The sequence below is a fragment of the Gorilla gorilla genome, chromosome 10, assembly GCF_029281585.2.
Source record: "Gorilla gorilla gorilla isolate KB3781 chromosome 10, NHGRI_mGorGor1-v2.1_pri, whole genome shotgun sequence".
In the NCBI taxonomy this organism is placed as follows: domain Eukaryota; kingdom Metazoa; phylum Chordata; class Mammalia; order Primates; family Hominidae; genus Gorilla; species Gorilla gorilla.
In genome coordinates, this window is record NC_073234.2 from 94,766,667 (window position 1) to 94,787,550 (window position 20,884).

General features: G+C 38.5%; 1 protein-coding gene and 1 long non-coding RNA gene across 4 annotated transcripts in view; one reads left to right on the plus strand and one right to left on the minus strand.

The window, feature by feature from the left end:
* SYT1 (synaptotagmin 1) overlaps positions 1 to 20,884 on the plus strand; it is a 577,710-nt gene that overhangs the window by 553,132 nt on the left and 3,694 nt on the right. For all 3 annotated transcript variants that reach the window (XM_004053612.5, XM_055358751.2, XM_019039060.3), the window contains one exon: positions 16,627 to 16,760. In XM_004053612.5, the coding sequence (XP_004053660.1) occupies positions 16,627 to 16,760 (134 nt within the window). The remainder of the gene's footprint in view (positions 1 to 16,626; positions 16,761 to 20,884) is intronic.
* Positions 1 to 20,884, minus strand: part of LOC129525958 (uncharacterized) — a 62,250-nt gene that overhangs the window by 34,164 nt on the left and 7,202 nt on the right. The window lies entirely within an intron of this gene.

Sequence of the window (20,884 nt, forward strand, 5' to 3'; positions counted from 1 at the left end):
GAAGTGATCATTGAGGACCCACTGTGTGCCATCAGGTTCTCAGCTAGTGCTAAAGATATGGTGGGAAGAAAACAATAAAAACGGAAATGGTTCCTGTCTTTTGAGGCTTAGAGATTAGGAGGGAAAAAGACATTTTTAAGTCACACAAATAGAAAGAATGAATTGGCATTTTATAAGAATTATGAAAGGAAACTCTGCTTTAGAATGAGGAGTCAAAGGAGTTTCCGTGAATAAATGATGTTGGAGCTGAGCTTAATTGAAGAGGTATGGGAAAGGGACATGAGGAGGAGGCATCCCAGGCATGAGGCATGAGGAGTGGAACACATTCAAAGGGCTAAAAGGTCACTGAGGCTGGAGTGGAGGCAGCAAGTGGGAGCGTCCCGAGAGAAGAAACTGGAGAGGTAGAGTAGGAACCAGATGATTCAGGCTCTGTTTGTCTAGCTCAGACATGTCTGCATTTAACTTATAGTATAATTACTGGATTAAAAACAATATAAGGAGTTATACAATGTTTTAATCCTTCTTTACACAATGTATATAATCTAAGTTGATAATGCTTATGAATGTTGAATTACAATGAATGTTCAAAGTCACAGGACTTCTGTGATAACTAATATTAACTGTGTGACCGTGGAATGATGACTTTTAGTCTTAAGTACCTCATCTGTAAAATGGAGGTCATAGTACCTACCTCTCAGGGTAGCCACTAAGTCTTCATAGATAAATTGGAGAGACTGGATGGTACAGTGCCTGGTCAAAGCCTTTGAAAAATTAGAAGAAATATGCAGCACAGCCCTTATACCTGGGAAAGAATGAACCCTATCCTGGAACCCAGAGTTTAGAGGGCCCTATTCTGGTCCTCACCTAGCTACACTCTCAAAGGGTGGAGAGTCTTCAAGTCCAACAGAATATACTCACCTGGAGGCCACACTGAACTCTGTATTCTAGATGATGCTCTGGATACCTGAGACCCCGAAGTTTCCTACCAAAATGATCCCATGATGATTCACGAGGCCTTTAAGTGTCTTTTCCCCAAGCATGCACCATCTGAAGACAGATGCATACCCCATGTCTGAGGGGTGGCTAGGGAGCAGTGGTGAATGGAACTTGTACATACAGGCAGAGTGTCCTCAAATGTATATGTGAAACTTCTTGCAATGCACGTTGTAGCTCAGTGTGAGAAGAGGAGGGGGACGGGACAGGGCCAGAAATAAACTTTACCCATACTACCAGGTTCTATGGTGGGACCACAATCTGAGAATTATAAATGTAAAGCCGGATTCTCTGGTCATTATTAACATTTATTTGTCAAGATATGAGAACAGAAAATACCTATTGCCTTAGTCCACTTGCGTTGTTATAAAGGAATACCTGTGGCTGGGTAATTTATAAAGAAAAGTGGTTTATTTGGCTCATGGTTCTATAGGCTGGACAAGAAGCATAGTGCCAGCATCTGCTTCTGCTGAGGACCTCAGGAAGCTTCCAATTGTAGTAGAAGAAAGGGAGCAGGAATCACATGACAAGAGAAGGTGCAAGAGAGAGAGTGGGAGGAAAGTGCCAGGCTCTTTTTAAAACTCAAATTTCTTGGGAACTGATAGAGCAAGAACTCACTCATTACCATAGGATGACACCAAGTCATTCATGAGGGATCCACCCCCATGACCCCATGACCAAAACACCTCCCACTGGGACCCACCTCCAGCATTGGGGATCAAATTTCAATATGAAATTTGGAGGGGACAAATATCCAAACTATATCACATATGTTAACAGTTGGATTTTTTGTTTTTGTTTTTGAAACGGAGTCTCGCTCTGTTGCCCAGGCTGGAGTGCAGTGGTGTGATATTGGCTCACTGCAACCTCCACCTCCCAGGTTCAAGCGATTCTCCTGCCTCAGCCTCCCACATAGCTGGAACTACAGGCACCAGCCACCACGCCTGGCAAATTTTTGTATTTTTATTAGAGAGATGGGGTTTCACCATGTTGACCAGGCTGGTCTTGAACTTCTGGCCTCAAGTGATACGCCCGTCTTGGCCTCCCAAACTGTGGAGATTACAGGCCACCATGCCCAGCCTGGATTTTTATTATGAATTTTTTGTTTGTTTGTTTTTGTTTTTTGAGCTGGAGTCTCGCTCTGTCACCCAGGATGCAGTGCAGTGACGCGATCTCGGCTCACTGCCAGCTCCGCCTCCCGGGTTCATGCCATTCTCCTGCCTCAGCCTCCCGAGTAGCTGGGACTACAGGCACCCACCACCATGCCATGCTAATTTTTTTGTATTTTTAGTAGAGACGGGGTGTCACCGTGTTAGCCAGGATGGTCTTCATCTCCTGACCTCGTGGATTTTTAATTTATAACTTTTAACAATTAGACATATGGCACATGGACTTGGATTTGTAGTGTTAATCTGGGCAAGTAAAACAGGGAGGTCTGAGCCTATGATTTACAAAAGTCTACATATCAGAGAATTCCATTTCATTTAAACCATCTTAAGATATATGGATTTCCTATTTATGAAAATCATATTAGGTTAATCACGAATTTCCATTATGCACAGGAAGACTAGAGAAAGCCAAGGGAAATAGTAAGTTCAAAGGAAGACAGTCCCTCTAGTGACCTCTTTTCCTCTCTACCTAAGCATACCGCTATCCAAATATCACTGAATGTATGTCTTATGAAACTGTATATCTCTATGTAGAGGTGGAAGGGGAAAAAAACATGAAAGATGATATTTAGAATTAACAAAACGTTAGTTCTCTAGCTGTAAAACTTGTTTGTACTCCCTGACTATAAAGCCTCAAATTCAAATTGAGCATTTCCAGCTGAGTGAAAGGTGCCTGCCTGCTCTGAGTTCCTGTCACAGTTATTGCTGTACATAAGTCATTTGGCAAGAAAACACACATGGTCTTAGGCTATCTTTCCTACTACAAAAAATATGGACTAATTTAAATATAACTTTTTTAGGAATTGATGTCTTCTCTTCCCAACTGAACTATAAGTTCTTTGAAGAACAAATTGGAGTCTACTGTTTTCTGTATGCCTTCATTCTCTTGCAGCCCCTAAGAGTTGCTTAGGAAAGCCGGGCATGGTGGCTTATGCCTGTAATCCCAGGACTTTGGGAGGCTGAGGCAGGAGGATCACTTGAGTTCAAGAGTTCAAGACCAGCCTAGGCAACATAGCAAGATCTCATTTGTACTAAAAATCAAAAGAATTAGCCAGGTGTTGTGGTGTGCACCTGTAGTCCCAGCTACTTGGGAGGCTGGGGTGGGAGGATCACTTGAGCCCGGAGGTTGAGGCAGCAGTGAGCCATGATTGTGCCACTGCACTCCAGCCTGGGCAACAGAGCAAGACTCTTGTCTCAAGACTAAACAAAACAACAACAACAAAAGAGACGCTCAGTAGATATTTATACTTAACTGGTTCATTCAGGTATCTAGCAAATATTGACTGGATCCCCACCATGTGCCAGGCTCTGTGTCAAGCACGGGGATACAGAGTTGAACAAGACACTGGCTGAAAGATAAATACTTGGCACATAACAGACACTCAGTGAGTGAGTGAATAAATGAATGAATGAATTCTGTACCACAAAGTTAAGAGAAAATATCAAGAAAACTGGAATCACCATTTAAGTTATCTTACATCCGAAGTTATCAAGGTGAAAGATGTCAGCCTGGCAGAATGCCCACAATTCTAGAAAATCTGGGGAAAACAAGACAGTCCTAGCATTTGTTCCTCTGGATCATCTCCATGACTATTTAGTATGTGGTGCTAGAATCTTGCAAAGAATTAAAACTTTTCATAGAAACCAAATTTTCTATATAAGGAATTTAACTAATACCCCCACTCTCACTTCTCAGGGACAGAGCAGTGTATGTCAAGAAATTTCTTTTGTCAAGGAAATCAGTGTATACAAAATATTATTGTATTTTTTACTGAGATCTGAAATACTAATGTGTGGTGATTGACTTTAATCACAAATTTGCTTCATAAAAGTCTGTGGAATCAGCACAGAATTATATTACTCCATGTCATTTTCCTATATATGGTATAATATTAAAGCCATAGTTTATTTTATTTTATTATTTATGTATTTATGTATTTATTTATTTATTTATTGAGATGGAATTTCGCTCTTGTTGCCCAGGCTGGAGTTGGAGTGCAATGGCGCAATGTTGGCTCACTGCAACCTCTGCCTCCTGGGTTCAAGCGATTATTCTGCCTCAGCCTCCCAAGTAGCTGGGATTACAGGCATGTGCCACCACACTTAGCTAATTTTGTATTTTTAGTACAGACGGGGTTTCACCATGTTGGTCAGGCTGGTCTCGAACTCCTGACCTCAGGTGATCCCCCTGCCTCGGCATCCCAAAGTGCTGGGATTGCAGGCGTGAGCCACCATGCCTGGCCCTTGAGCCACCGTGCCTGGCCCCATAGTTTATTTTTATTTTCTCCTTCTAATATTGTAAGAAAACTAGATTACCAAGGTAGAAGTTGATCTCTCCCTCAAAGCTATTTATCTCCTTGATGTGCAGTATGCAAACTGATTTTAAACAGAATTTTGCAGCTTTATGAAAGAGAATCACATTTGGTCATCAATGAATTAAAATGAAATATCTCTCTGGAAGGATAAGGAAAATCAACATTCAAATATAAAAATTTAATAATAAGCCAACTAACATGTTCAAAGTTTCTCTTTTTAAAAAAGGGCCTACATTATTAATACTATAAAATTTCAAACCAGATATTATAGATCTTAAAAAAATTATCACTTTTTCTTTTTTTTTAATTATTATACTTTAAGTTCTAGGGTACATGTGCACAACCTGCAGGTTTGTTACATATGTATACATGTGCCATGTTGGTTTGCTGCACCCATTAACTCATCATTTACATTAGGTACTTTTCCTAATGCTATCCCTCCCCCTGCCCCCCAACCCCACAAGAGGCCCCGGTGTGTGATGTTCCCCTTCCTGTGTCCGTGTGTTCTCATTGTTCAGTTCCCACCTATGAGTGAGAACATGCGGTTTTTGGTTTTCTGTCCTTGAACATTATCACTTTTTCTAATGGGAGAAAACAACTGCATTGTTCATCCTCTTCCAAGTCCATAGGCTCAACAAAGTCACTTAAGGATTGGAAGGGAGTAGCACAGGGAAAGAAACTCCCTTAAAAAATAAGTTTCTTTTCTTTTTTTTCCAGAGGGAGTCTTGTTCTGTCACCCAGGCTGGAGTGCAGTGGCACAATCTCAGCTCACTGCAACCTCCACCTCCCAGGTTCAAGCAATTCTCCTGGGCCAGCCTCCTGAGTAGCTGGGATTACAGGGGTGTACAACCACACCCGGCTAATTTTTGTATTCTTAGTAGAGACGGAGTTTCACTATGTTGGCCAGGCTGGTTTCGAACTCTTGACCTCATGATCCGCTCATCTCGGCCTCCCAAAGTGCTGGGATTACAGGTGTGAGCCACCGCACCCAGCCCTATTTTCTTTTTTAAGCAGAGAAAGAAGCACTGAGACGTTTTCAGCTAAGAAAACTTAGAAGCATTACCCAACCCCCTAGGAAATATACTCAAAACCTTGAAAAGTACTAGAAATAGTTCAAAATGGGGAAATGAGAGTGATTTTTTTCACTTTTTAGAAGCATTTCCAGGTCTCCCTCAGTTATCCTAAGATTATCTCAGTCCATACACTGCCTAATTCTTAGATGGCAGAATGTTTAAAAAACATGCAGATATCTTAAAGCAAGTGCATTCAAGGAATAGAGAGTTAATGAAAGTAAAATTGATTCTGGCCAAACCAATTGTAGAACTGAGTGAGCCTGAGTAAGCCACTGAAGACCAGGAACCCGTGTAGTCATATGACGTATAAGATACCCTCTATTCTCACATTGTTTTCATTTTGTACTCATGTTAAATTGTCTGGGGACTGTCTCTATGTAGATAAGAAGTAGCATTAATTTGTCATATTACATGTACATTTATTAAAAATCCTAGCAGCAATGTTACCAAGTAACAATGTTACTGATATTATTTAATCAATTAGAAATGCTGAATTATTTTTAAAGAAAAATCTTGCTAGTGACCTTTCATCTGATGTAAATAAGAGGCTAAACCTACATCTCAAAAAAAAAAATCAAGTCAAATTTACCACTTGTAATTTTGTTTGCATTACTGAATCATTTGACTTGTTTTTGTCTCTGTGTTTGTTAGTCAGCTCATACAAACAGTTTATCCTCAGTCATTCCACCAAGCTCTTTGCAGTCATCTAGAAAGAATCAGGCATTATTACTACTATCCTTGTTTACCCTTCCTGAAAAATTTTCCAAAGAAAAGCAGAAACAGGCTTGAATTATACATGAAGAATTTCACCATAAAATCTGAACAAAAAACATCCAGATTATACAAACGTAATGTACTTGCCCCTCTACTAAGGGTGGTGCTCCAACCCTCACACTGATATGTCAACTGCCCAAAACCATGCCCCACCTGAGAACTCTGTCTTTGCCATATCCTTGTTTTCCAGCTTTTGTATATGCATCCCTACATTTTTAGTCAAGAAGCTGGCAGTCACATGCTGTCCATTTGCCAATGTTGGAAATGACTGTTGGAATTCAATGGTTTCCCCCAAAACTAAGAAAAATGCTTTTCATTTAATTCATAATAACAGTTTGCATTTATGTTTTTTATCTGTTTCAAAGCACTCTGCCACCATTAATGAACTAAATCAGCCTTTGCTATTTTATGATCTGTCTCATTAAAATGGAGTTGATTTTCTCTGTGGTAGTCACTTGCGTAATGTTGTTTTCTTCTAGCAAACCCTGCACTTAACTAATGTAAATTCATTTTTAAATTGTGTGTTTACATAGAAAATTTTCCCCAAATATATTTTTAATGCTGCATCCTTTCAACAGCATTACAGGGAGTATTTTATTCTATATAGACATTTTAAACTATAAAGACACTTAAATGCTTTAATGTAGTCTTCTCTAAGTACTTGTAAATTATTTATAAAGACCCCCTCAAGTAAATGTGTTGAAACTGCCAGTGGTAGAAATAGAAATTGTTTGCTCTGTGAGCCCTATTAGTACTTAATTATTTGTATAGTATTAAATGATTGGCTTACTGATGAACTAGGCTTACTCAATAAGTGAACAAGAAAACTTGCAGTTGGCAAAGAAACTCTGAATGTTAAATTTGTTATGGTTTAACTCTGTCTCTGTTACTACTGGACCACTTATACAAGTGCCTGATGGCTCATTCCTAGGGATTTGATCTAATGTGGGAGGAAGATGTCTCTCTGCAAATAAGTGCAGGCACACACAAGTTTAGGCAGAGATGGTGTTCTAGTGACTCTAGGTTGAGAAACTATAAATATTGGTTGGTTGCCGCCCACCTTCCATCCTGCCTTCTTTTGGGTAGAGACTTCTGGCTTCTGCTTGAGGAACCACCCTATCCTACTCTAGCCTTGTGCTTAGAATAAAATTGAGCTTACCCCCAATTCCAAAGGTAGGTCTACCTGGCCTTCCTAATGATTTAAAGATAGACACATAACTCAACCTAGCTCATCACATTCTTTTAGACACAGGGATTAATATAGAATAAGCATTTCATCTATGTTAGTCCAATTAGAATACACTTAGGACTTGCCCTGGGAATTCTGGATGTAGACTGTCTTTTCCCTTGGGTGGTATAGTGTGATGATATAAGACTTGTAGCTGATGCAGTCATTTGCATCCATAAGAGGAAAGCCTAGAATGGCTGGAAAGCAATGGCTGGGACCTTGCTGATACTGTTGGATTTATATTAGATAGGGAACAGACCAAACTGCTGTAACAAAGAGATTCTAAAATACAGGGACTGAAAAAGATAAAATTTCCTTTTTAGATTCTTTTTTTTGTCTCTTGTTTTCTTTTTAGTGGAGAATGGGGTCTTGCTATATTGCCCAGGCAGGTCTCGAACTTCTGGGCTCAAGCTATCCTCCCACCTCTGCCTCCCTAAGAGCTGGGACTACAGGAGTGAGCCACTGCACCCTGCTAAACTTTTTATTTTCCTTACGTCTCTGTCTATCTACCTCATAACTATATGGCTGGCCAAGACTGATAGGCAGTTTGGGGTCATGGGGTCAGTTAGGGACCCAGGATCTTCCTATCTTGTTGTTCTGCTGTCCTGCTAGGGTATTGTCTTCATGTTGCAAAGCCAGTGATGCTTCACCACCCTCCCATCACAGCCTTGTTTCAGTTACAAGAAAAAAGAAAGGAACAGTGGAGGGCAAGAAGCTTATTCTAATGCAGAGCTTATCAATCTAAGCTCTATTGACATTTTGGGCCTGGTAATTATTTTCTGTTTGGGGTTGTCTTGTATATTGTATGTTTAGCAGCATCCCTGGCCTCTAGTGCCTAATGCCCATAGCATCCCTCCCTCTCTCCTAGTAATGACAATCAAAAATGTCTCAGACATTGCCAGCTGTCTGGGAGGGAAAACAGCTCCCCGCTGAGAACCCCTGCTTTAAGGATATCTATGGAAGTTATACATATCACTTCTCTGTAAGAGTCAGAAGATAACATGTGGACACACTGAGTCATAAGACAGTCTGGGAGAAATATTTCTAGCTGGGTGAAATTTTGCCCAGGTACAATTTCAGGGGCTCTATTGCTAAAAACTTAGGGAAAATGAATTTTAGGGGACAATTCAAAATCTCTTCCACACAGCTGTACTTTTGAAGCTTTCTATCATATTAGCCAGCAAGTTACCTTTACAATTTAAACAATTTGGAATAGGTTTTTCGGTCACTTGAAGTTCAGAGCCCTAATTGATACCAGTATTATTATCTTTATCCAACACTGTAAGTTGAAAATAGTGAACATTATCCAAAGAAAAAAGGATAAAAGGAATAATACCTGAAGATACTCAGAAGCTGGGTACTGGCTGAGAAGGGATTGAACAAAACAGCAGAAATAAGGCTATTTCTTATCAAGAGAAGTATGGTGGAAATGGAAAGGCCATGGTCACAGGAGCCCCCGGTCACTGTAGTAGTTAAGAAAAAAAGCAGTATAATTATGCTAAATTACCAAAATGAAAACTGCAGGCATCTTGCATTATTTGGCTTTGAACTGCTACTTTCTAGTTCTCATTGTAAATACAAAAAGCATTTAGTGGCTCCCTTATATCTCACACAAAAGGATCATTGCTTACAGCCAGCTGTTTGGCAATTATATTTCTATGAAGTTAGCATAATTTGAGATTAGAACTGCCTGAGAAGAGGGGGGTGGTGATAACATTCTAGGATATTGAAGTAGGGTATGGAATAGTGATGGTGGAAGCTCTGATTTTAGAAGTGAATGGCCTTTCCAAAGTTCATCTCGAAGACAACAGTTCTGAATTCAAAACATATTTTGCCATAGGAATCTTATTTTTTTAAGTTATTAGATTAGCACAGGAGTCCTCCAATACCAGAAAAGAAAGAGACATGTACTTTACGGTAGTACAGAAGAAAATGCTGCAGGGCAAAGGAAGATTTGTCTGAAGGTTCAGACTGAGGAAATCATTAGTACAATCTTCAGGGAAGTGGTGACTTTTAAACTAAGCTTTAGATGAGGAAAGAAAGAAAGGGCCTTTCAGGGTGAAGGACAGCCAGTTCAAAGACACAGTATTTAAAATTCTCCATGAGGAATAGTAAGTGCCTACCATGAGTACAGCATAGGGTTTGTGGAGATATGACAATAAGTTAGGACGGGGCTGTGAATGTATGGTGGAGTTTGGATTTTTTTAGTCCACAAGCCACTAAAGAGTTTTAATGAGGAGGATAGTATGATCAAATATAGCTTTAATAATTACATGAAGAATGCTTTGAAATTGAGGACATTACTGCAAGAGAATTGGATTTCTGATCTTGAGACATGGCAGTGGGTTAGAAAGAGAGAAATAACCAGAGAAACAACGTGAAGGTAAATTGGCGTGGGAGGTAGAGAAGAAAGAATCAAATATGGCTCCAAATTTTTAGTCTATGAGGTTGGAATCATGGCACAAGTATAGGCTTAAAAGGAAAGGAATGAGCTCAGTGGGTATCTGTCTGCAGGATAAGAGAGGAGTTAAGGTGGTCGTGGCCTTATCGTATAGCATATGGGCTACATTTACATTTCTGCAAAGCTTGCCCACTGGGGTCCCTATAATTGGAGAAAAATCACTTACTGAATTTTGTACCTAGTTCCAGTCTTCCTCCAAGTTTACTTTATGTTATTTGTTTGGGATATAGCTCCACATGTTGAAACTGTGCCTCTAACACCAGTGTTGGTGAAGACATTGCATTCCAGTGCCAGATTCTGTGGTCAGAAATTTTAACAGAGGTAGCAATAATATTGGAAGCATAGGTTGCATTGTAGAGTGTCTGAGAAAAGGGGTGCAGAGAAAAATCCTATCAAACATGTGTTAAAATAATGTCAAATGTGATATACTCATAAAAACATGCCCTTGAACATCTTGGGGCAGAGGAAGGGATGGGAGAGAATAAAGGAGGATCATCTCATGCTCAAAGAGAGAAAAAGAAGAGAGCAAAGGAGAGTTTCGCAGGAAGGGTACTGTGGAAACGCCAGCAAAGGTGGGATCAGGAATTATCTGGAAAAGAGAGAATTTCTGGGGTGTCTTTTGATCCACATCCTACTTCCTTATTTCTATTCCATCCAGGCAGTTGAAGTCATCAAACCAACCAAGCCTTTTTATAGCATGTTGGGTGATGGAGAAGGACAGTAATTGGAACAGTAAGGAAACAGAGGCATATCTCATATGCCATACATGCCTGTATATCATATATCATCTCCTCTTACTCCCTGGCCAAAAAAAAAGATGGCAGATTCATTGTATCCAGGATATACTGATGGAGGCAAGTAGGATGGAATGCCATGCCTGAAGGACTAGGTGGAGGTGATAGTTCATGCCACCTAGAGCTAGATATTGGAGCATCAGGGCTAGATCAACGTGCTAGGTACTGGTTGCTGGAAGGAACCCTTCAGAAATGAAACTCCTACCAATTAATATGGGAGATCTATGTTTCACTCAAAGTTTATGCCAGAATAGGACTAAATGAACAAAAAAGAATGGCACCAGGCCGCAGGTGTCTGCCCCATGAATTGTATTCAGAAGGGGCTGCCCATTTGGCAGAGTTGTAGAATTGCTAGTTCATCTTTAGAGTTGCTCATAGACTGGAGCTGATCAAGTAATTACAAAACCAGTCAAACAAGGTCTGTATCCTCTTCCTTGAAAATAGCTAGTGAGACCAAAGTAGTCATCTGGTCACCATGCTGGGATCCTCTGCTTCCCTCTCACATGGCATAGTCAGTGTTCTAGGTCTCCACTGTCTTGGAGCTGAGGAACAATTTGATTTGATTTGGTAAGTCATATCCCCGTAGCTTTAACACAGTGACTTCCTATTCCTCATTCTGAATAGGAAAGAGTTTGGGGTGCAGGGTAGTTTTACAGCTAAGTGGAAACCAGAAAGAAGAAAACAGACTATAGAATTTTCTCAGAGTAGAAAGGAGTCACGAGAAAAAGTAAGGGAAGAGGTATGGATATTACCTCACTCCAACAACCAATACATACTACCACATCTCTAACAAAAATAAACCTCAAGCCTGAGGGATTCCTTTTCTCTAATTCCTCATTTTCAGCAGAATAAGGAAAGTAGATACTTCAGGCATAATATGCCTAAGTGTATCAACATTAGCTGGCCTCAGAATCTGGAAAGAAGCTCAGTAAATCAGTTTTGATTTACACTATCCTACAGCCTCAGTAATAAGATTCCACCTGGAACTCTGAGTGTAACTTTTCAGCTGTGTGTAATTTGATCTATTGATGTCAGGAACGGGAGCAAACTCTACAGGATGTTGAATCAGTTTCCATCTCACGGTGCAAGACCACCTCATATAGGTGGTAATGAAAGAAATGTTCCCTTTGTCTTTTATCTCATACATGATGACATTCTTCAAAATGAACCAGTTGTTTAGAGTGGGTATGCTTCTTTCCAGAAATAAATTGGGACTGGAATAGCTTGGCTTACTTGTGCAGCAAATGGGAGGACTTTTTCCCATTTGCTAATGGTGGTTACCAATTCAGCAAAGTGAGTTGAAGGAGAGTCTGATTCACAGATGCTGACTTAGATGATAGCGCTTTCATAAAACCATAGTAATAATTAACAATGAAATGTGCCAGCCACACTTTGAATCACTTTCCATGTGGTAACTCAATTTAATTTCAACAACTTTATGAGCTAGGCATTATCATTTTTACTACTTTACAGTTGAGGGAGTTATGCCACAAAGAGGTGAAATAACTTCTCCAAGACCACACAGCTAGAAAAAAGCAGAGCCAAGCTCTGGAGTCTGTACTTGTAAACACTGTACTAAATTGTCTCTTGACATATCACAAAGAGCAGCAGGTTTGGAGTCAGGGTAGACTGGCTTGAATTCTTTAAAAAAAAAAAAATCAGCCTTTCTGGCTGGGCACAGTGGCTCACTTCTGTAATCCCAGTATTTTGAGAGGCCGAGACAGGTGGATCACCTGAGGTCAGGAGCTCAAGACCAGCCTGGCCAACATGGTGAAACCCCGTCTCTACTAAAAATACAAAAATTAGCTGGGCATGTGCCTGTAATCCCAGCTACTTGGGAGGCTGAGGAGGGAGAATCGCTTGAACCTGGGAGGCAGAGGTTGCAGTGAGCCAAGACTGTGCCACTGCACTCCAGCCTGGGTGAAAGAGCGAGACTCCATCTCAAAAAAAAAAGAGAGAGAGACTCAACTACTTTTTTAAGATAAATTAAACAAAAGAAGTGAAGTGTCCCATGTCTTGCGTCTATTTCATTGGCAAGAAGGATTATCTAAATGACATTGAAGACGGGGTGTCAGTATTTAGATGATGAAGGTTTCCATGAGTTCTTGTTTTGGGGAACAGAATGAATCCATACATGAGTTCCTGTTTTGGGGAACAGAATGAATCCATACAGTTACGGAGATATAGAGTGCCTAGAGACAGTAGCCCAATTTTTTGGTTGCAGGTTTCCTATGCTATTTATATGTTTCAAAAAACCTAGTGAATGTTTAGATGCTATGCATGTTGTCCAGGAGCTGTACTCAGGAAAAGCAAGAGCAACATTTGTGAGTTTCATTACATCTTATTTTATTATTTCCATAAAATTGTGTTTTGTTATGCAATCACAAGGACTTCTAAGCCACCAAGAGACTGACAAGGATTTTGCTTTGCAGAACAACCCTAAAACAGAACAAATTCAATTATCCAGAGGCCTATTTTGTAGGAGAGGTAATCTTTGCTTTAGAATTTTTAAAATTGTGTTCTTAAAGCACAAATGTGACTCATAGGCGGGTGTATTTCCATTTAGAGAACTCAACCAGTAGCTGAGGATGTAGGAGCAAGGTCTAGATCTCAGAAAAAGTTACAAACAAGCTAAGCAAGAGATTAGGGATATCGCTAAAGGGACCCAAGTTCAGGACAAGACTTCAATACAGTGAAAGAACTAGAAGACACTTTGTTCCTTGGCAATCAAGACTGGAGAAAATGGAGACGCAATCTAAGACTTCAGATTTTTGGGCTAAGAAGATGCTCAAATGTGCCCATCCCAGGTACATAACATATAGTCTAGACTTATCGAGGCACAAAAGCTGATAAAGAACCCTAAGTTTCTTCCAGCTTTTGTTTTGACTAAGTTGGGAATTTTGCCTGCAACGTAAGTGCTTCGGTACCTGTATCAGGGTCAATCTGCGAAGGCAAAGACCAAGACTTCCCGTTTATAGCAGTTCCAAACCTGCTCCACTTTCAGCCCTGTTGTTTGTTGTTGTTGTTGTTGTTGTTGCTGCTGCTGCTGCTGTTGTTGTTGTTGTTGTTGTTGTTGTTGTGAGATTCTGGCTCTGTTGCCCAGGCTGGAGTGCAGTGGTGTGATCTTGGCTCACTGCAACCTCTGTCTCCCTGGTTCAAGCAATTCTCCTGCCTCACCTTTGGAGTAGCTGGGATCACAGGTGTGCACCACCACGCCTGGCTAATTTTTGTATTTTTGGTAGAGATGGGGTTTCACCATGTTAGTCAGGCTGGTCTCAAACTCCTAACCTCAGGTGATCTACCTGCCTCGGCCTCCCAAAGCGCTGGGATTACAGGTATGAGCCACGGCACCCAGCCCCCAACCCTCTGTTCTCTTTTTTATGTATCATGAAATTGTAGAATACATCTGAATCATCAGAACTGACAGCCTCTGCTTACGAAAGCAACAGATCAGCAGGTCCTAAGTTAACGCTTTGACCTCACCATCTACCTCTCTTCCCCCTGCCTTCATTGTTTCTCATACATGCAGAAGGAGGTGCAACTTAGGGCCTTTGCAGGTACTGCTCCTTCTGGCTGGTATAAGCATCACCATACAGCCAAATGACTGGTTCTTTCTTGTCTTTCAGTTCTTGGCTAAAATGTTGCCTTCTCAATGAGCACTTTCCTGATCAACCTTTTTTAAATTATCCTATTCTCCCCAAGGCATTAATAACATCATGTCAGAGCTCTTAGCAAAATCTGAAACTATCCTGTTGGGTTTTAATTTGCTTACTGAAATGGCAGATGTGCAAGGTTTTTTCTTATCACTTATTGTGTTAAATGAATCAAGATACTCAGAGTGCTTCTCTTGAGAAAACCTATGCCTCAGTTAGGTTGACAAAGTTTCAACACATGAACACAGGAGGCATATATAGTATATACATGTATTTCATCAGTCCCAAAGAACAACTGGAGACATGACTAGCTTTATAAAATTGCAAGGCGTTGGATGGGGGAGCTAGGGAACTTTATAAAACAAACAAGGTCTCTGAACCAAAAATCAACATTGGCTGTGAACAGTAACATGGATTATCAGTGACATTTTTTGCTTCCATTTACAACTGTTTACAGTGGATTTTTTTGTTAACTGACCAACTCTTTAGTTTGTGGAGTTGATTTTACATCTCTAGGCCTGGTTTTTAAAGATATTCTTAATTTTGATGAAAATCTTCATTATGATCTCCTGGACTGGATGTAACATTTAAAAAAATCTCCTAACAACTTATATCATAGTAATGCAGGCTCTGGGGTAGTGGGAAAAAGTCAGGACTGGGAGTCACAAGACCCAGGCTGAGGCCCTAAATAAATTCCACTTATTCAACAAAAATTGAATATGTGCCAGGCACTGTTTTAGCAAATTCAAATAGTGAATATGACAGACAAAGTGTCTGTCCCTTAGGAATTATGTTCTACTGGGAATAGGGAGAGGGTGATAAAAATACCCTTTTTTCATCTGCAGTTTTCTCTTCTAAAAATAGGTGGGCATTAGACTAGATCATCTGGAAAGTTTCTCCCAGCTCTACATGTTCCGAGAGAGAGGAAAGAAAATTTGAAAGGCTTCACAGTAGTTATTTTAGGAAAGTAAAATCCTAGATTTAAATTTTTTTTTCTTTTTGGTCATCATTGCTTTCTGATATTTTTTCTATAATGAACATGCATTACATATGAAATGGAAAAATGTTTAAGAAAAGCAGTAGAGATTTTCCTTTCAACCGTGAGCATTGGTTTCTAGTGACCTGAAGGTACAACATTCATCCATTAGTAATGGGAGCTGTAAATGGGAATTGTCTTGCCTCTCCAGTGACTTATTAATCTTTGCCTAATGGGGCTTTAGGGAAACTGCTCAGGGGATCTTTATGCTCCTTTTCCCATTACTTCAGTGTGTACCGGTCTCTTCTCTTCTCCTCGAACACTTGAAGTTCTTCTCCACCTAGGAATATTTAGGCTCAGTTGGCCTCATCTCACCCTTCAACCTTCACATCTCAGCTTAAATGTTAATTCCATAGATGCCTTAACAGAGCAATCTAAAACCTAAATTCCCTTCCTACTTTACTACTCACCATATCATCCTTGGTATTTCCTATATTATCTCTATTCTGCTTTTTTCTTACAGAGCACCCTTGTCAACTTGTAGTTTCATGTCTTTTGTTTCTATATAAACTTAGTCTATTTTCCCCTACAGTCTGAAGTTTCATTGTGAAGACAGGGATAGTCTGTTGTGTTGAGGCTATATTCCTAGGGCCTAATAGTGCCTATCACATCATAGGTACTCAACTAATATTGATTGAGTAAATGAATAAATGAATGAATGAAATGGCTCCTTTGTCCTCTCTCTGTTAAGTGTTTTATTCCCATACAGTGTTGTGCTGCAGGCAAGCCCTTTGCCAGCTCACAAGAGTGAACGGTTAATTTTTCAGGGATTTTGCAAGCCAATTGTTAAGCTTAGTGGCTTGACATTGGCCTTGGCTGGGGTATATATATACCATAGACATAGGGAAATGCTGCATGTTAAGACTTTTTATTCCCACAAAGAGCTGGTTTACCAGCATACCGCTACTCTCATCTTCTAAATCAAACTATAAATATTGAGCTATCATGCAAAATCATGCCCATAGGTTATTTAAAATATTTCAGTAAAAAAGTATTGAATTTAAAAAATATTAAATACATGCTATATAATTATTTACCTGTGGGAAATACTTAGTTCTTTTATAAGCTAACTTATAATCTAAAATATGTGTCTCTGATCTCCTAAAGTTTGTTTCCTGTTTTTCATTCAGATCCTTATGTGAAGATTCATCTGATGCAGAATGGTAAGAGGCTGAAGAAGAAAAAGACAACAATTAAAAAGAACACACTTAACCCCTACTACAATGAGTCATTCAGCTTTGAAGTACCTTTTGAACAAATCCAGGTAATGTCAAACATAATTTTGTCTTCCCACTCAATTTCATTCCTTCAGACCACATAAATTATACACACAGACCTTGTAAGTTATCAGTGCACATGCCTTCATTAGAACTGCCATTCTTTCTCCCCATGCACATTTGATGCTTGAGCTACATCAGGAAGGATAGGATAAAATATACAGCACAGGATGTGCTGACTCATCTGCCCAAAACAGCTGGCACTGTGTTGAGCAGAAATAAAGTAGGAAAAAGAAAATCAACAGAACAACTGTGCTAACTCAAAAAGTGCATCTATAAAAGTTAAAAAGCCCAGAGAAAACTATGAGCTTTCACTATTTACTCCCAGGCCATAAATAAGTCTCCCCATCAGATCTTTAGAGCAAAAAATAGTGATAAGAGAAATATTTTTGGTTGATGCTAAATATGCAGCATATTGAGTCTTTATTAAAAGATGATTAACAATAGAAAAAGTAGGCTAAGTTGTATTTTCAATTATTTAAATCCAGCTTCCCGTGTCTGAGTTGGAATGGATGGCTATTTTATTAAAAATGGAGCCTTAATATGCCAGACCATAATTATGAAGGGAAATATTCTATTAAATATCCTTGTAGTTAATATGTTCCTATTAAGTTGCTATATGTAGCCACAATGATAACATGCAATCTTATCATTTAGGGATTTTTTGAAAATATTTACATTTTCTCACCCCATCTCCATAGTTAGCCTATAAGAATCTAAAGTTCATATCCAATAATTTTGGGCCATTTCTTGCAAATCTTTAATGGGCATCAGAGAGTCAAACTGCATAAAGCAACACTATTTTTACATTTTATTAAATAATTGGTGCAGGTGTATATTTTCAGTGATACACAAGTTTGCCCATAACTTGAAGGAGAAACAAAGAGCAGACATCAAACCTACAACAAAGAACCTTCTAAAGGTCCAGAATAACAAATATTCTTTATTTATTTTATTTTATTTATTTTAATTGCCAAATAGTAGTTGTATGTATTCATGGGGCACATAGTAATGTTTTCATATATATAATGCATTGTAATCAAATCAGAGTAGTTAGCATATTTATCATCTCAAACATTTATCATTTGTTTGTCTTGGGAACAGTCAATATCCTACTTGTAGCTATTTGAAATTATATCATACGTTATTGTTAACTATATCCATCCTGTAGTGGTACAGAACACTAGAATTCATTCCTCCTATGTAGCTGTGATTTTGTATCCTTAAACAAATCTCTCCCTACCTTCCCCTTCCCAGTCTTTAGTATCCTTTGTTCTACCTTTTATTTCTATGATATCAACTTTTCTTTAGCTTCCACATGAGTAAGAACATACAGTGTTTACTTTCTGTTCCTGGCTTATTTCACTTAACATAATGTCTGCCAGTTTCATCCATTGCCACAAATGACAGGATTCATTCTTTTTTATGCCCGAATAGTATTCCATTGTGTATATGTACCACATTTTATTTATCCATTCATCTGTTGTTGGACACCTAGGTTAATTCCATATGTTGGCTGTTGTGAATAGTGCCATACCACTCTTAATATGCCCAATTGTGTCTTCATTTACCTTTAATCTATTCTTAGAAGACAGTATCTTATGAATTAATCACAGCTTTATTCCAAGAAGAAAGCTAATATAATAGCTACACTTATTTTATATATATAAAATATATATTTTATATATATAATAAGTATAGCTACATAATATATACATATATAAAATAAGTATAGCTATTATATTAGCTTTCTTCATGGAAACATTAATCCAAAGACATATATATATACACACACACACATTATACATATATATATTATATGCCTAGGTCCAAGTTAACCACTTTATGTATGTAATCTCATTTCATACTTACTTAGAAGAACTTTATGAGAAAAGTACTATTGTTATTATCCTAATTTTATATGTGAAAATACTGAGGCTTAGAATTTCTTTACATGTAAAATAGGAATGATAACAGAGTCCTTGTCAAAGTGAGATTATGCATATAAAAGCACTTGGAACAGCGCCCAATACATAGGAACACACAGTAAATGGTCCTGTCATCATCATCATTATTATTCACATGCTAATGTCCTCTCTTTTTCAAGTTAACATTTTATTAGAAAATAGATCTAACAAGATTAAATCGGTATATAAATCAGTGCTGTCTAATAGAACTTTTTGATGATTGAAATATTCTATCATCCATGCTGTCCAATAATATGATAGCCACAGCTGGCCAATGAGCACCTCAGTCACTAATTTGACCAACGAACGTTATTTAACTTCCATGTATTTAAATTTAAATTGATATAGCTAGATGTGGCTGGTAGCTACTGTGTAGTATAGGGCAGTCTTAAATGACCAAAAATAACCAATAACTCTACCATCTTCATATTGGTTCATAGTTTTAAATACAACCTTTATCATATAAATTTTCACATGGTGTCAAATTATACATACTTATTTACTTTCAACATCTGTTACATAAGTAAATGCAGAGGACACTGGTTCCCTGTTCCCAATAACTTTTTCACTAGCCTGAACCAGCGGGCCCCCTGCTTTGGACCCACTCACAAACCCTCAAGACATCAATTTTTTCCAACGATTTATTTGGCAATATTTATTCAGTGAACTTTTTTGAGTTCTAAGACCTTTTTCCTATGGAAACTAACACCTCCTGGCATTTAATTTTTTTAATTCCACAAAATAATATAAAGCAAGGCATTGAGATGAAAACTCCCATTGAGCTACAATTCTATGCCTTTAAAATAAATATCCTTTTCAACTACAAACTGCAGAAAATGCAGGTATATTGAAAGTGAAGCACATTAAAAATAAGACACATGCTAGGTTTCTGGGGCAGCATTTCAGAGGCAATAACGTTTTGTCAGGACAGACAGAAACTAAGCCCAATATAGAATACATTAGACATGGAAATAATGAGCATTCCTTTGACTGTATCCCTCTTTCTCTGCTCCTTGAGTCACTTTGTTCTTTTTTTTTTTTTCCTTTTTTTATAGGAGACAACTTTTCTAGTCTTCACCTTTTTCTAGAAAAAAATAATTGAGTATTTCACATGCTAAAATAGGGGCTTAAGTTTCCCTTATCCTGAGGTTATAAGACAATCTGCCTGTCCTTCTGTCTTTCTCTATCCCTATGAAATGTATTATGAAAGAAGCAAAATATGCTAATTTCCAAATGCATGTGAGAATGTAAGCCCTCCTCCCCCAAATGTAGAAATAAACTACATATGCAGCTGGAAACATTAATCCAAAGGCTTCACAAGGATATTTTGTCTTGAATGCTACTAATCAATGCATTCCTAAGTGGAATAATCAAACTCTAAAAACTTCTGTTACCTTTGTGTGTCATGTCCCCCACCCCATTCATTACAAAATGATTGCTTCCTGATAAATTTGCTTAGAACAAGCTCTAAGAATCAGTATAGCCCTCTTCTTTGTTCCAGAAACTATCCAGTGGATAGTTAATTCCTTTCACAGTGGAATCACTCCAAGGGAAGATTGTCCGTTTTATTGACAATGTGTTGCATTTCACATTCTAAATTCCACTTGCAGAAGTGATTGTTTTCTCTGCTCTGAAGCTGTATATCAATCACATTTCTCATTTCATTAATATAATAAATCAGTCTCCAGCATATAAAGTCCACTAAAGGGCCCTAACTCAGCTGGTTCTTAACCTGGCCCTAGTTTTTATAATTACATTTTCTGCTACTTTCAACTCTGGCAATAAATGTTACATATTCCATTTATTTTAAACTCTTACCTTTACACTCAGCTGCTAGATTGAAACCATCACATATTCTGCCAAGTAAATTCATTACTTAGGAAGTAGAACTGAAATTTGCTTTTAAAAAGTATATATTTTATACCATAATGGTATAGGTTTGCTTTTATCAGTTCAATCATTCAGAAAAGGAAGTTATCAAATAAACTTTCAAAATCTGATGGAATCATTGAATAAATCCTGTGTAGCCTAAACTGATATTTCCATTTGATATCAATGCCAGATACATAGTAGTTACTCAGTAAATGTTTACTAAGAGAACGTATGGATGAGAAAAAAATATCTTTATTACTACTTTTTAACCA